General features: G+C 40.8%; 1 protein-coding gene across 1 annotated transcript in view; it reads right to left on the bottom strand.

Moving 5' to 3' along the window:
- The window catches only part of dpysl5b (dihydropyrimidinase like 5b), a 92005-nt gene that overhangs the window by 21717 nt on the left and 54950 nt on the right, over positions 1–15338 (bottom strand). Inside the window, exons 5-9 of the mRNA XM_078541493.1 lie at positions 12964–13008; positions 12793–12868; positions 9480–9636; positions 7184–7325; positions 3240–3382 (exon numbers count right to left, since the gene is read on the bottom strand). Coding sequence (XP_078397619.1) covers positions 3240–3382; positions 7184–7325; positions 9480–9636; positions 12793–12868; positions 12964–13008 — 563 coding nt within the window. The remainder of the gene's footprint in view (positions 1–3239; positions 3383–7183; positions 7326–9479; positions 9637–12792; positions 12869–12963; positions 13009–15338) is intronic.

The raw sequence follows: 15338 nt of genomic DNA, 5'->3' as shown, positions 1-15338 counted from the left end.
AGTTGACCTGAGGAGGAGGTCGGAGGCAGCCACAAGAGCTGCCGGGTGCCTAGACAGGTTGTTTAAAAGACCCATCTTGGTACTGCAGAACTTTGTCCCGGTTAAAATAAAAACATTAAGGTCTTCCAGCCCTCACCCTCCCCAACCCCCCTCACGCTACCCATGCCCCATTACTGCCACCTCATCAGCCCCCCCCACCCGCCCCCCCCCCTCCACTATGGCCCCTCATGTCCCATATGCCAATTTCTGGCACTTCCATGCCCATTTACCCACTCTACACTGTATAGAACCAGAGAAACCTAGAGTGACAGTAGGATGTGTAAAAAAAGCTTTAAAGCCCAGACAACCATTACTCTTGCTGAAACAGCTGTACCCTAGAGAAAACATTGCTTGATTGACAGCTCAGGCTCTCTGATCTCTGCTATCAATTTCACAATATTTATTTACACAAGGTTAAGTGGCTTCAAGGGCTTGTGGTTTTTGTTACTTTTAATTTATAAGTATTGATCATCCAGGCCCTTTTTACCTTGCAGTGAACTGACTTTTTTTGTAATATATTGGAAAGTTATGAATGAATTACTTTTTTTTTTAAAAAAAGGATTTTTTGCACACTCTACTATCACTATAGGGTTCATTGGTTTTAGACAGCATATAATGGGTCAATGGGCACGTCTGGCAAATAATTTTCAATACCTCTCTGGCCACAGGAGAGGTGCCAGGGGACTGAAGGACAGCCAATGTGGTACCGTTATTCAAGAAGGGAGGAAGGGATAAACCAAGGAACTACAGGCCAGTCAGTCTAACCTCAGTGGTGGGGAAATTATTGAAAGCAATTCTGAGGGACAGAATTAATCTACACTTGGAGAGGCAGGGATTAATCAAGGACAGGCAGCATGGTTTTGTTAAGGGGGCGTCATGTCTGACCAATTTGAATAAATTTTTTGAAGAGGTGACCAGGTGTGTAGATGAGGGCAACACATTTGACATGGTCTACTTGGACTTCAGCAAGACTTTTGATAAGGTCCCGCATGGGAGACTGATAATGAAGGTAAGAGCCCATGGGATCCAAGGCAATTTGGCAAATTGGATCTAGAATTGGTTGAGTGGAAGGAAGCAGAGGGCGATGGTCGAGGGGTGTTTATGTGACTGGATGCCTGTGTCCAGTGGGGTTCCACAGGGATCGGTGTTGGGTCCCTTGCTGTTTGTGGTATTTCTAAATGATTTAGACTTGAATGTAGGAGGGTTGATCAGTAAGTTTGCGGATGACACGAAAATTGGTGAGATGGTAAATAGTGAGGAGGATAGCCTTAGATTATAGGAGGATATAGACGGGCTGGTCAGTGGCAAATGGAATTTAATCTGGATAAGTGTGAGGTGATGCACTTCGGCAGGACAAACAAGGCATGGGAATACTTGATGAATGGTAGGGCCCTGGGAAGTACCAAGGATCAGAGGGACCTTGGTGTGCATGTCCACCGGTCCCTTAAGGTAGCGGGACAGGTAGATAAGGTGGTTAAGAAGGCATATGGGATACTTGCCTTTATTAGCCGAGGCATAGAACGTAAGAGCAGGGAAGTTATGCTGGATCTGTATAAAACGCTGGTTAGGCCACAGCTAGAGTATTGCGTGCAGTTCTGGAATTCGCATTATAGGAAGGATGTGATTGCACCAGAGAGTGCAGAGGAGATTTACTGGGCTGGGCTGGAGAGTTTTAGTTATGAGGAGAGATTGGATAGACTGGGGTTATTTTCCCTGGAGTAGAGGAGATTGAGGGGGACATGATTGAGGCGTATGAAATTATGAGGGGCATAGATAGGGTAGACAGGAAGGAACTTATCCTCTTGGTGGAGGGATCAATAACCAGGGGGCATTGATTTAAGGTAAGGGGAAGGAGGTTTTGAGGGGATGTGAGGAAGAACTTTTTCACCCAGAGGGTGGTGGGAATCTGGAACTCACTGCCTGAAAGCGTGGTAGAGGCAGAAACCCTCATAACATTTAAGAAGTAATTGGATGTGCACTTGCGATGCCATGGCATACAAGGCTATGGGCCTAGTGCTGGAAAATGGGATTAGAATTGTTCGGTACTTGTTTGACCGATGCAGACTCGATGGGCCAAAGGGCCTTTTTCTGTGCTGTAGACCTCTATGACTCTATGAGAAGTGTATAGCTTGGCAGGGGGGTATGAGAGGCCTTGAGGGGGTGGGTGGAGTGGCATAATTTGGAATGGAGGAATGAGGGGCAATAAGGATTGGTGGAGAGGTATAGCTTGGCATAAAAATGATCTGCTGGACTCACCTTTTAAAAGATCCCCTCATGAAGACTAGGTCTCATGATTTCCCCGAGGGGCTGTGAACCACATTTCTTTATAAACCTGGCCTGACTCCACGTAAATTGAAGAGTAGGGACATGCCTATCTCGGCAATGGAGCCAGCTCGGTCAGGAGTGCCAGGTTCAGACTTTTGACAGGAACCAACTCACACCCTTTAAAGGCACTCCCGAAAATCATACAGCTCGGGGATGGGGTCGGGAATCCTGGAATCGAGACCCAGCCGCCATTTTTAAAGGGCTCCCGAGTCATCCCGTCTTGGTGAAAATTTAGCCCATGATGATACCAAAAATCCACACCATAGGGTGGGGGAAATGGGTCAATCTAGTTGGGACACACCCACCCATGCCTTTGTTCTTGACTCTGCTACATTCACATGACATCTAGGGCAATCCACCTGCCACCAGCAAGCTAAAATGTCTGGTGCAACTTGCCAATTTCAAAGGGGCCAGCTCCTTTCCCTCCAAACAGAACTTAAAGTGTGCTACCAGCTGCTCCATTATATCTACATTCAAGTAAGTTGCAACTATTTTCTTTAGCACTGCAGGACACAAAGCTGATTTGGCATCTCAGATGGGGCCTACTCCTGCTGTTTGGCAGTACAGTATGCCTAATCCAATAACGTGTTCCACTAAGACAGAGATGCGTAAAGCTCCGGTCTTGAGAATCCCTGTCCATCTTCAGCTAATGGCCTTGGACAGAAATGATAACCCCAATTTCTATATCCACAAATGTTTACTCCCTGAACCAGCTGAAATTATCAAAGTTACTTGAGATTGGGATTAATAGTGTTATGGAGCAGGCTGGCCTTCCAATCAAGGGTATAAACATAGAAGCTGACTTCCTGTGCTGCAGTCTCTACAAAAGTCTTAATTACATTTTAATCAAAACTCACATGTTTCAAGGTACATACCTTGTAGCTTCTGGGTCCCACACAACAATATCAGCATCAGCTCCTGGAACAATTCTTCCTTTCTTGGGATACAGATTGAAAATTTTTGCAGCATTTGAACTAGTCACAGCAACAAAACAGTTTTCGTCCATTTTGCCACCAACCTGAAAATATCAATTGTAAAAATAGTTGCTTGGACCCTTTGCTTATATCTTGCATTAAATTTACATCTCCCTCTTAGATCTTCCAACATGCAATATCATTTTCCAGCAAATAGCTTAACAAGAAACCTGCATGCAGATACTCGTCAATCTCTCCACTAAATATCTAATTGCAGGTATAGGAGAATGTTTCAACATGACTCATCTTTCCAACTTTCCCTTCCTCCCAGTTACTGTCAAACCCTGGAAATATAGCATGGATCACCACCCTGTAACAGAGCAAGGGCAAAAACAGGTAGAAAGTCAAACTGCAAAAAAGGGCAGAAAGGAACTGTCAAAAATCCAAATCAACTAGAAAGACACATGCAAAAAATTGTAAATAATATAACACAAATCTTAAAATAAAAAACAATTTTAAATGAATGCGAATACACAAAAAGGATTTGTGAAAAGAATTTAATTGCTTCCATGCTTTTTTGTATGTTTAAACTTGTTGGCATAAAAGAAATGAAAACTAGACAAAAGAAGCAGAAAGATGGAGTCGGGGGTGGGGGTGGGGCAGCAGAGAGGGAACTGATGTGCAAAACAATTTGAATGATTTGGCAGCATTGATTTCTGGGGCAATTTGTTCAACTACTGACAGCCCAGCACAGAGGGCTGATTATTTTTTAATGGTGAGTGCAGAGGCCTACAATTGTTCTTCCCGGCAACATAAACTTTGCATATCGCAAAATGCTTGATCCAGCCAATGTGTTAATTGGCGGTAGGGGAATGAGGGATTGGGGGCATGGTGCAACTCTGCTGGGAACAGAGTGTGCTTAAGATATTCATACCAATTTCACAAGTGACTTCCCCACCTTGACAGTTACTTAGTACACATCCTCAGTTCTTGGCTTCAAACCTGCCTCAACTAGTCAAGAACAAGAATAGAAGCAAAAATGGATGAATTTTCTCCTCTTTTATTCCCACCATCTACTGCAGATTCCAACACACCTAGGTATGATTTCACAGGGACTGGCAGCCCCCTGACCCTTGAAGCCACCCCTGACAGCAAGTAATAGCAGGCAGGTTTTGCTGTCTTCATCCGGTATCTAAATAAGGAGACTTCCCAGCAGAGCAGGATCAGCTTAAACTATAAGAACAGGTTGAATAAACTTGGTTTGCATTCTCTTAAATTTAGAAGGTTGAAAGATGATGTAATTGAGGTCTTTAAAATTATTATTAGTCATTAGGCTAGCTACAGAGAAACTATTCCCTGTGGTGAAAAACTGGGCCATTTTGGAGTGAAATCAGGAAGTACTTTTTCACACAGTAGTGGAAATCTGGAACTCTTTTTGTGGAGGGGGCAGGGGGAAAAAACTATGGATGCTGGGTCAATTGAAATATATGTAATATGCTTGGAGATTATTTGTTAAATAATCAAATTCACATTGGAAAGACCTAGGTTGGCAAACTAATCACATTTATTCCTCAACCCTAAGCACAATGGCAGAGATTTTCTTAATCCTGCTCCTGAGCTCGAGTTGCTTAAATTCAGCAAGCAAAAGCAAGTTACAAAAATCAAGAGGATCACAAACTCAAGGGAGCCTGTCCAATTTTCTGCTCATGAATAGTCTGATGTAAAATTGTGAGGGTTCCCTAACATGAGAGATTGAATATCAGCTGTGGGGAAGCTACTGGAATCTGTCATTAAAGTCACTGAGCTTTTGAGCAAATATAGGCTAATCAAGAGAGCCAGCATGGTTTTGTTAAAGTTAAATCATGTCTGACTATATTGAGGAGGTCAATAATAAGACAGACAAAGGAGTATGTATGCATCTTATCTACATAAACCTAGAGGGGGCATTTGGTAAAGTTCCATATGAAAGATCATTGGCAAAAGTGAAAGCACCTGGAGCGTTTTTACTTCTGTCGGAAATTGGTTGGGAGGTAGGAGACAGAGGGAGGTTATTTTGGTGAAAACAGGCACTAATTGGGTGTTACACTAACAAGACGTGCCTATTTGAAATTTAGCACACACATTCGAGACTAATTGATGATTTCAATTATATTATTTTTCTGCAGGTGCTAAAATGGATACTTGTATGTTTAGCACACCAGTGCTGATTGAAAGCAATTTTGTGGAGTGGTATAATTAGCCTCCACACACCTACTTTCACTAGGTATGGAATACATTGGCTGGCAGAGAAGTGAGTGCGCTGCAGAATTGCTCAGGGACCTACAGAGAGGGCGCATAGGTTTCAGGATGCAGCACTGGAGGTCCTGATGGAAGAGGTTTAGAGGAGAAGGAATTTTCTGTACCTGAAAGGTGGGGGAATGGGGTGCAAGCCTTAAGAGGTGAACAATTCCACAAACCCTGCTCAATTACTGTACCAACACCAACCTCAACACACTTCATCGACCACCCAATTACACACTGATGTTTAACACTGGGCACCATGCCTCATAATAGGTACTGATCCTTGAGAGGCAGTGCAGCGCAGATTAACTAGAATCGTTCCAGGGCGTAGCAAGTTAAATTACGATGACAGATTGCATAAAATTGGCTTTTATTCCTTTCAGTTGGGAGGGAAGATGCTGTGGACAGTGGATCAATTGGTGCTTTCGAGATATAGAATTATATTAGGTAAGGCTATCAAGGTGTATAAATGGAGTTGAGGTGCAGATCAAACAACATTTAATAGAATGGCAAAACAGCCAAGATGGCTGGATGGCCTACCCCTGTTGCTTGTAGTCCTCTTTCTTCAATTTTTCATTATCAGCTGCACCCAAGTAATTCAATATGCTCAGGTGCAAGGCAGGAAAACTGTCTCAATAAGAGTCAACAAAAATGGTGCAGAAAAAGGTCAAGTTACTTGATCTAGAATAGGCTTTGAGCACAGGCAGCCTGGTGTAAATCTTTCAATGGGGTAACACCCTAAAATGATTTTTCTTCCTGCGAGGATGGTAATGTGAAGACTGACAATGTACCAACTGTCCAATCTTCATACACACAACCCAAGAAAAATAATTAACATTTAGCTGTAACAAAAGAATCCTTTCAACTGTTTACCTCTAATAGTAATGGCTATCAATTAAACTGATAAAAGTGGAATAGGAATGTTTCAGTATCATATCAGTGTGTTAGGATATATAAAATTATTCACTTTCCCTCAGTTAAATAAACCAAAATAATAAAAAAACCACTTAGTAATGAAGTATAGCTGTCTTTTTTGGAAGACAACAAGCACAATAAAACTTTAAGGAAGTGGTGGAACTCAAAGAAACTCATTTTTTAAACTGTAACTTCACTGTGAAGTGTTCTTAACAGAAAGGAAAGGAAACCGGAGAAAAGAACACAGTTTTTGTATGTATGGGTATATGTTTGAATCAAACACAAACTGATCTGGGGCAGGCTGAAATCTTTTTCTCTGCAATGTGCTAAATTAATTGCCTTTGCACAGTTTCGATCAGACTTCTAGGGAAAATCAATGTGTTACAGTTTAACAGGAGTGTCAATCACATCTAATTGCTGTTAATACTAGACTGGTATAAGAGACGTGGAGTGGGGGAAATAAAACGCCTCTAAAACATTCTATTCCACTGTTGGCAACCTCACATTCTAAGGTATACAAACTCAGAAAAAGTTAAGAAAATAAAATAACGATAATAATTGAAATAGGGTTGAAAGGTCTAATAACATTGCACTATTTGCAGTTTTAAATCAAAATGCTATTGTTAATAGTACAATTACCAAAAGTTGGACTCCCCAGTGCAGAAGTAATAGTAATCAACATTAAAATATCCTAGTAATGTTAAACATACCACTCCTTTCTCCCAGATAACAGTCATTCTGTCCTGCACTCCAGTAACACCGTGAGGAATTTTGGTAAAATCTTCCTTTCCTATAGCTTTTTGCTTGGTAGTAAATGGGCGATGATCCGAAGCAACAACATTAATGGTATCACTAGGAAAAATAAAAGAACAGAAATAATATTTGATGAGTGTCCAACTGAAGTACCATGGCATGACAGATTTAATATTGGATTCATGTTTTGGTCATTTCAATTTAAGGTTAATTATGACAGAAAATATTTTTCACAGCTGTGTTGTGCAATATATATTTTTTCTGTCCCTGACTTTCCACTGTAGATTTATGGTTTTCATTGAAGCTGTTCACATGAAGCAACCCTCAGGGATTTTCCCACTCCAACAACCAGCCCCTGAACAAATGATCACTTGGCACAGGCTAAGTCCGGCTGGCAGTTGACTCCCTCTTGTTTGATGCTGACATTAGACATTGCAACAAGTCTTAAACATATTACCCCAATAAAACATCTATGCCATCATTCCCAATGGCATTAGCTCAGAATGATTATAATGGCTTACAGCACACAATGCCAAGAAGTTTTGTTACTTAATACTGCTTGCCCCTCAGTTACTTTCTGCTTTTCTGCTTGGTGTGCTTGAGTTAATTTGCCAAATTGAACCTGCTGAGCACTTAAGTTCATAGGAGTAGGGCAAAATTTATAGCTGTCCATTGTCTGAGCACCTGAAAATCTCCAGCTCAATCTAATTACCTACTCATACTCTAGTGTCCAGATAAAAGTCTAAAGTACTTTGCAGGCATTTTCAAACATTTCTTTAAATCAAGTTTAGTAATTTCCAAATTGCACAATTTTCTAATACAGTTTTGGTTTATTTTTTAGTTTATTCACATGACCTGGACATCACTGGCAACCCTCGAGAAGGTGGCATGAACTGCCTTCTTGAATTACTGCAGTCCATGAGGTGAAGGTACTACAACAGTACTTTTAGGCATGGAGTTCCAGAATTTTGGACCAACAATAATGGTGCACAACTTGGAGAGGAAACTTGGAGCTGGTGTTGTTCCCATGCACCGGCTGCCCTTGCCTTTCTAGGTGACAGAGATCGTTGGATTGAGAAATGCTGCTGAGGACGCCTTGGCAAGCTGCAGTGCATCTTGTAAACGGTACACATTGCAGACAGTGTGCTTGTGGCAAAGGGAGTGAATGTCTAAGGTGGTGGATGTCTAAGGGGTGCTAATCAAGCAGGCTGCTTTGTCCTGGATAGTGCTGAGTTTTTGAGTGTTGTTGGCCACTGCACTCAAGATTTGTGCCCTGTAGATGGTGGAAAGGTTTTGTGGAGTCAAGGTGAGTCACTTATTGCAGAATTCCCAGCTTCTGATCTGTTCTTGTAGCCACAGTAATAATGTGGCTGGTCTAGTTAGTTTTCTGGTTAATGGTGACCTCAGGATGTTGATCTTAGGTAAAAGCAAAATACTGTGAATGCTGGAAATCTGAAATAAAAACAAAAATTGCTGGAAAAACTCAGCGGGTCTGACAGCATCTGTGGAGAGAAAGACAGAGTTAACGTTTCGAGTCCGTATGAGTTCTGAAGAAGTCATACGGACTCGAAACGTTAACTCTGTCTTTCTCTCCACAGATGCTGTCAGACTTGATGGTAGGAGATTTGACAATGATAGTACCATTGAATGTTGGTCACACATTCTCTTGTTGGAGATGGTCATTAGTGCGCACTTGCATGGCATGAAAGCAACTTGGCACTTATCAGTCAAAGCCTGAATTTTACCCAATTCTTGCTGCATGCAGACACAGACTGCTTTATTATCTGAGGAGTTGTGAATGCCATGTTATAAAAGGCATTTCTTGTTATATACATGCTTGGATGGAGTGATTTAGAAAAATGTGGCCAAAAACATGAGGATGAGATGATGATTATATGTAACATTTTCTGGTTTGTAACTGGAAGCTTTGAGAATAAAAAGAGGTATTTGACTACTTGGTAATTTGTGTGAAATTTATACCACATTGGCATTTTTTTGTTACTATTCATATTTAGTATTAAATATAACAAATAAATTCTAATCCATGTTATATTTATAGAATAATCTGAGCTGTAAAAATGCATTTGCCAATTTGTGAATTATTAATACTGAAATCACTCAGGTAGAATAAATTATGATATGCACCTGCAATCTTCTAATATATTTGACCACAGCTTCGTCAAAAATAGTTTTCAAACATTGAGCAGGAAGCTTAAAGAAAAGTAATGGTTTCAGTTTGTTACAGAAACTCACTTGGCCAGCAGGCTCATGAGATAGTTGGGTGTGCTAGCATCCAGTCGGAGAGGAGGCGCAGTAACGTGAGCAGCAGCAAGAGACCAGTCTGGATGGTAATAGCTTGATCCATTTAGAGTTGTGTGCGCTAGGGTTGTTTCCCCATATATGATTTTGCCTTAAAAAAAGATTGAATTAGGAATTTAAAAATAGCTACCATAATGTATACATTATTAACCTAATTATAGCTTACCAATTAAATATACATTTGTCATGTAGACACAGATACTTTAAGTAATTTTTGTTCTCTATGTCACAGGTTTTTAATTTCATTTCTATGAAGCATATTTTAAGTTTGGGTTAATCTAAATTGTTGTACACCAGTATTAACTTTTAAATCCACACACATTTTGGCATATTAGGGACAGAATCAATTTGAGGAAATTATTGTTGTTAAAGCAATCTTTTGCAAAGAAAACATTGGTAGAATTTTGATTAATAGTTTTATCAAGTACAAACCAGTCAGGTATTCTGACATTATTGATGAGAGTATTGCAGTGAGCATTTAAATAGCAAAGGATGGGGTGTGATTCTGGACAGGCCTGAGCTATTCAAACCTGAGAAATCATTCTATAGATTGGCATGTAGTTGAACCTAACCATTGCTAACATCACAGAGTTGTCCAGGAGGGAAGATCTAAAAGTTACTATCTTGGCAAGAAATTCTCCTGAAGGTATTTTTTTTCTACAAAATTGGAGTCGGGTGTGGGTTGGAGGTACTTTGATTAGCTTTCCAATTGTAACTTTATAGATGAAACTGATCAGCAATTACCGGAGTCTTGACAGTGAAATTTATACCACTTTAAAAGACTCAGCTAAATGGCGAAATCAGTACTGGATATAAAGAAAATAGAGGACAGTCCTTTTTCATCAAAATAACAATCTTAAAAGATTATACATGCATAAATTGATCTTACGCAATCCTGCACAAGGGAAAGGAGATCAAGTGGAGTCTACAAGGCAAAGAGGAGTCTTCAGGTGTAACAAAATTAGGCATATCTGATAACTGGACCAGGGTGCATTGAGCTAATTCAATTCCCCTTTTTAAAGTAATAAATTCTACATAATGCTTCAATATTATATTATTCTTGGTTAGATAATACAGTCTATCTGCAGTACAGGTTAGGGAGTTGAGAGTTGCAAAACTGAGCTACTTTGCAATCATCACTGGCAGGAAGGTATAATTACTGTGTGACAAGTTTACATTAACAGTTTCCTTCATAAATGTGCAAATAAGAATTCATTTTGGAGAAAGTTGATACAAGAGTGTGACAATACAGGGAAACAGGAAGTGAGGTTTGTGGCCAACAGGTTCATGTGGATGTAATATTTTTTATTATAGGGCAATGGATTTCCCATGGTGGTGTTCATGGTAAGTCAAGGATATATTCTCTCCTTTATCCATCTCTTTTTTCTTTCTCAAATGCTGACCCATGTTCTGCTATTCACATATTCTGCTTTCTTACCTTTATGCCACTATCAGCACCTTCTTCAGCCCTTACCACTACCATTAACAGTCCCTTTGTCCTGTGTCCATGACAGCTTTGTCAATCTCTCCTTAACCCCACCTATCACTGACCTTCTACATTGCTTTATCTACTCCACCCCACTTAAACAACATAAATTCCATCACTTTCCACTTCTCTTTAGCTCTGAAGAAGAGTCATACGGACTTGAAAAGTTAACTCTGTTTCTCTCTCTACAGATGCTGTCAGACCTGCTGGGGTTTTCCAGTATTTTATGTTTTTATTTCAGATTTAAGATGAGCCTGATCCGAGTGCTAACTAACATGAGTGCCTTGATAGCCATGGCTTGATTTAGTGAGACAAAGAAATTAACGTAATTGTCATAAATATGATGTTAAAGCCACCAAATGATGGGTTCAAAGCACAGAGAATGAGATTAGGACAACATAAATCAAATAAATTAACTCTCTTAGTTCTTTCCTGAAGCAAGAAGCAGTGTTTGTGATAGAAATAGGGCTCCATTTGATCTCAAATTATGATGTATTTCTGTACTATAACTTCTCATTTGAATGGTAGCTTAGATAGCAGGCACTGAGAATTTAAAACTAAAGCTTTAGTTTTTTTCCAATGAGATTTCCTCTGACCTTTGCTTTGAGTGCCTAAGGGGTAAATGAATGCTGCCTGTGTTTGACAATCAAGTGCTTGCCTTTTATTTGTTTTTTTGCCCGCTAGAATCACTGAAGTTTCAGATGGTTGGCCTTAACCCTCAAGCTTGTGAAATGCGAATTGGTACAAAGCTTTCACTTTGGGAAAATATATATAATAGTCACTTAGAAAACAACAATATTTGTAAATCCTATAACTTGAAGGAAGATCCAAAGCTATCTAGGTTTCAAAAGTTGACAGTATTTGCTTTATCTACTTGGAAGGTGTAATGCATTAAAAAGTTGTTTATAACTTGTTGAAAAAATGGTTCACAGCTTCTTGTCACTTCAGGTATAACTTCCTCCCTGGCCTAGTTATTAATAATGCAGGCTTTTGGTTCTTCAGTTCATTCTTTTCTTTATTCATTCATGGGATGTGGGCTTCGCTGGCTGGGCCAGCACTTATTGCCCATGAGAAGGTGGCGGTGCACTGTCTTCTTAAACCGCTGCGGTCCATGTGGTGTGGGTACACCCACAGTGCTGTTAGGAAGGGAGTTCCAGGGTTTTGACCCAGCAACAGTGAAGGAACAGCGATGTATTTCCAAGTCAGGACAGTGAGTGACTTGGAGAGGAGCTTCTAGGTGGTGGTTGTTCCCATCTATCTGCTGCCTTTGTCCTTCTAGATGGTAGTGGTCATGGGTTTGGAAGGTGCTGTCGAAGGCACAAGACAGAACTCCATAAACAGAAGTGTTCTCAACAAGAACATAAGTTTGCTGAATACTACTGCATCTTTGCCATTGAAAATAGGACACTTTCATTTAACATAAAAGCAAAAAACTGCGGATGCTGGAAATCCAAAACAAAAACAAAAATAAAAATACCTGGAAAAACTCAGCAGGTCTGGCAGCATCTGCGGAGAGGAGCACAGTTAACGTTTCGAGTCCGAATGACCCTTCAACAGAACTAAGTAAAAAAAAAAACTTTTTTACTTAGTTCTGTTGAAGGGTCATTCGGACTCGAAACATTAACTGTGCTCCTCTCCGCAGATGCTGCCAGACCTACTTTCATTTAACAACTTGATCATCAAGAACAACCTTGTGTGTAATGTCAGAAAACACTGGATTGAACTGATTTGATGTTTCCGTACTCTAGAAACCAACCTTACCTTGCATTCTTGCAGAAGCAATGACATCACCTGCAGATTTGCTTGAGACATTAACCAAATATAATGGACAATGGGTCTGAAATTTTAAATTAACAGGAAGAGTTAGATATGGGGCTCAGCTAAAACATTGAATAGATATTTAAAACATAAATACTTAACAGAAAAACTCACTCGATTAGCAATTGTGATGGCACGATGTGTTGCTTCTGCCTCAAGCTGTATGAAGAAAGCAAGAAGTATTTTAAACATTTTTCACACAGAAACAAAAGCATTAGGGGAAAATAAACGAGACTAGCTCTTCCAATTTCCCCAAGGGCAGGGTTTTACGCGTCGGCGAGCAGGGGCGGGGTCCGCTCGCCGACAGGTAAAATGACGCACGGTGACGTCGGGCAGAACTCCCGACGTCACTGCGCCCCATTTAAATTTTCAGCACAGCGAAATCAGCTGCACACACGCCAACCTGTCAATGGCCAACTGAGGCCATTGACAGATTCAATTAAGTAATTAAAGGGCCTGCCCATCCAACTTTAAGGTTGGCGGGCAGGCCAGGAGCCCCGGCGCGAACTAGAAAAAGCATGAAACCTCATCCACGGGTGGGATGAGGTTTCATTTAGGTTTTTAAAAATTTTAATAAAGTTTTTGTAAAAATTATGGACATGTCCCAACTCATGTGACAGTGTCACATGAGGGGACACATCAGGAAATTTTATTTTTCTATTTTTAGGTTTTTAACATTTTGAGCCGATCTCCCCGAGGCTGCACTTAGCCTCAGGGAGATGAGTGCGCTCTTTCGTGTGCATGCGCGAAAGAGCACACTCTCAATTTTGGGAGTTCCCCCCCCCACACCCGCATGTATTTTGTGGACGTCACGCTGGGTGGGCCTTAATTGGCCCGCCCACGTAAAATGGCGTCGTGCCCCCGATTGGGGGCGCCAGTCAGAAGCACGCCTGTGCACACCCGCCCTTCAACTTCGTCCGCGATGGGGGGAAAATTCAGCCCCAAGTGTTTATGTACAGCAGTCTTAGGAATAAACAAGATACGATGAATGAATTTTAAAATAAGGCTTTACTTAGCTTTCGCAGAGTTCCACAATAATCACTGCAACACAATTCTAGTGAACATTTTTTTCCTGTGCAGTTTTCAAAAGACTATGCAGGGGAATCTAGCAATGGGAGTTGACAGAATGCCTATTTAAAATCATCTGCTTCTTTTAAATTTCCAAAATTTTAAGACAAGTAATTTTCAATTTTAATTGAAAATATGCATTGTGAACTTACTGAAGCAGCACCATTTTAATTGGTAAACTAAACTCAAACAGAAGCTTATTTCAGCTTTTTGTGCAGTTTTCATTAACATTCCAGTTCAAAACATAACAATTTACATTTCCATGGCAAAAGTTACAGACACTTGCTAAAACCGCTTTGAAACTTGCCTTGAAATCAAAAGATAGCTGACCTGTCATTGTCAGAAACCTTCAGTGCATAATCTCCAGCATCATACTGAATTACTGACCACTAACACAAAGCCAGATTGTACAATGCAATCCAATTTCAGTAGGGGGCCCCATGATGACGTGAGAAAGGTGGCTTCCCTCACCACCAGGAGCACATCAAGAAACTCCTTAAGTAGTAAGAGAGCGAAAATACCAGCAAACCTGAACAAAACAACAACTCACATTTATATAGCACCATTAACACAGTAAAACACCCCAAGGAACTTTACAGGAGCATTATCAAATGACATCTGATCCTGACCCCCTGGGGCAGATGAGCAAAATCCTGGGCAAAGATATAGCATTTAAAGGACCACCTTAAAAGGAAGGCATGCAGAGAGTCAGAGGTTTAGGGATGGAATTCCAGAATTGGAGGCACACAGACATCTTGAAGAGTTATGGTGCTACAGGAGATTAGAGAGATAGGGCCATACACAAATTTGTAAACAAGGATGTGAACTTTAAAATGGTAGTGATGCATATGGGGAGGTGGTGGCATAGTGGTATTGTCACTGGACTAGTATTCCAGAGATCCAGGGTAATCCTCTGGGGACCCAGGTTGAATCCCACCACAGCAGATGGTGACATTTGAATTCAATAAAAATTTGGACCCAAAGTCTGAACAAATCTGGTTCACCAATGTCCTTTAGGGAATCTGCTACCCTTACCTGGTCTAGCCTACATGTGACTCCAGACCCACAACAATGTGGTTGACTTCAAAATGCCCTCTGAACAAGGACAATTAGGGATGGGCAATAAATGCTGGCCTAGGCAGCGACGCCCACATCCCATGAACAAATAAAAAAAAAATGAAATAACCGGGAGCCAATGCAGGTCAGCCAGCAGAGGGGTGATGGGTGAATGGGACTTGGTGAATGACCTTAAATTCACAAAGGATGGAATGTGGGAAAACAGGCAAGTTGAAATAGTCAAGTCTATTTATTCCCTATCTTTTGCTACAGGTAACAAAAATGACAGTTTCAGCTGATGATGAACTGAGGCAGGGACAGGGTCAGGCTATGCTACAGAGGTAGAAATAGGCGGTCTTAGTGAT

The sequence above is a fragment of the Cetorhinus maximus genome, chromosome 5 (genome assembly GCF_964194155.1).
Source record: "Cetorhinus maximus chromosome 5, sCetMax3.hap1.1, whole genome shotgun sequence".
In the NCBI taxonomy this organism is placed as follows: Eukaryota; Metazoa; Chordata; class Chondrichthyes; order Lamniformes; family Cetorhinidae; genus Cetorhinus; species Cetorhinus maximus.
This window is presented reverse-complemented; position numbering and strand designations above follow the sequence as displayed.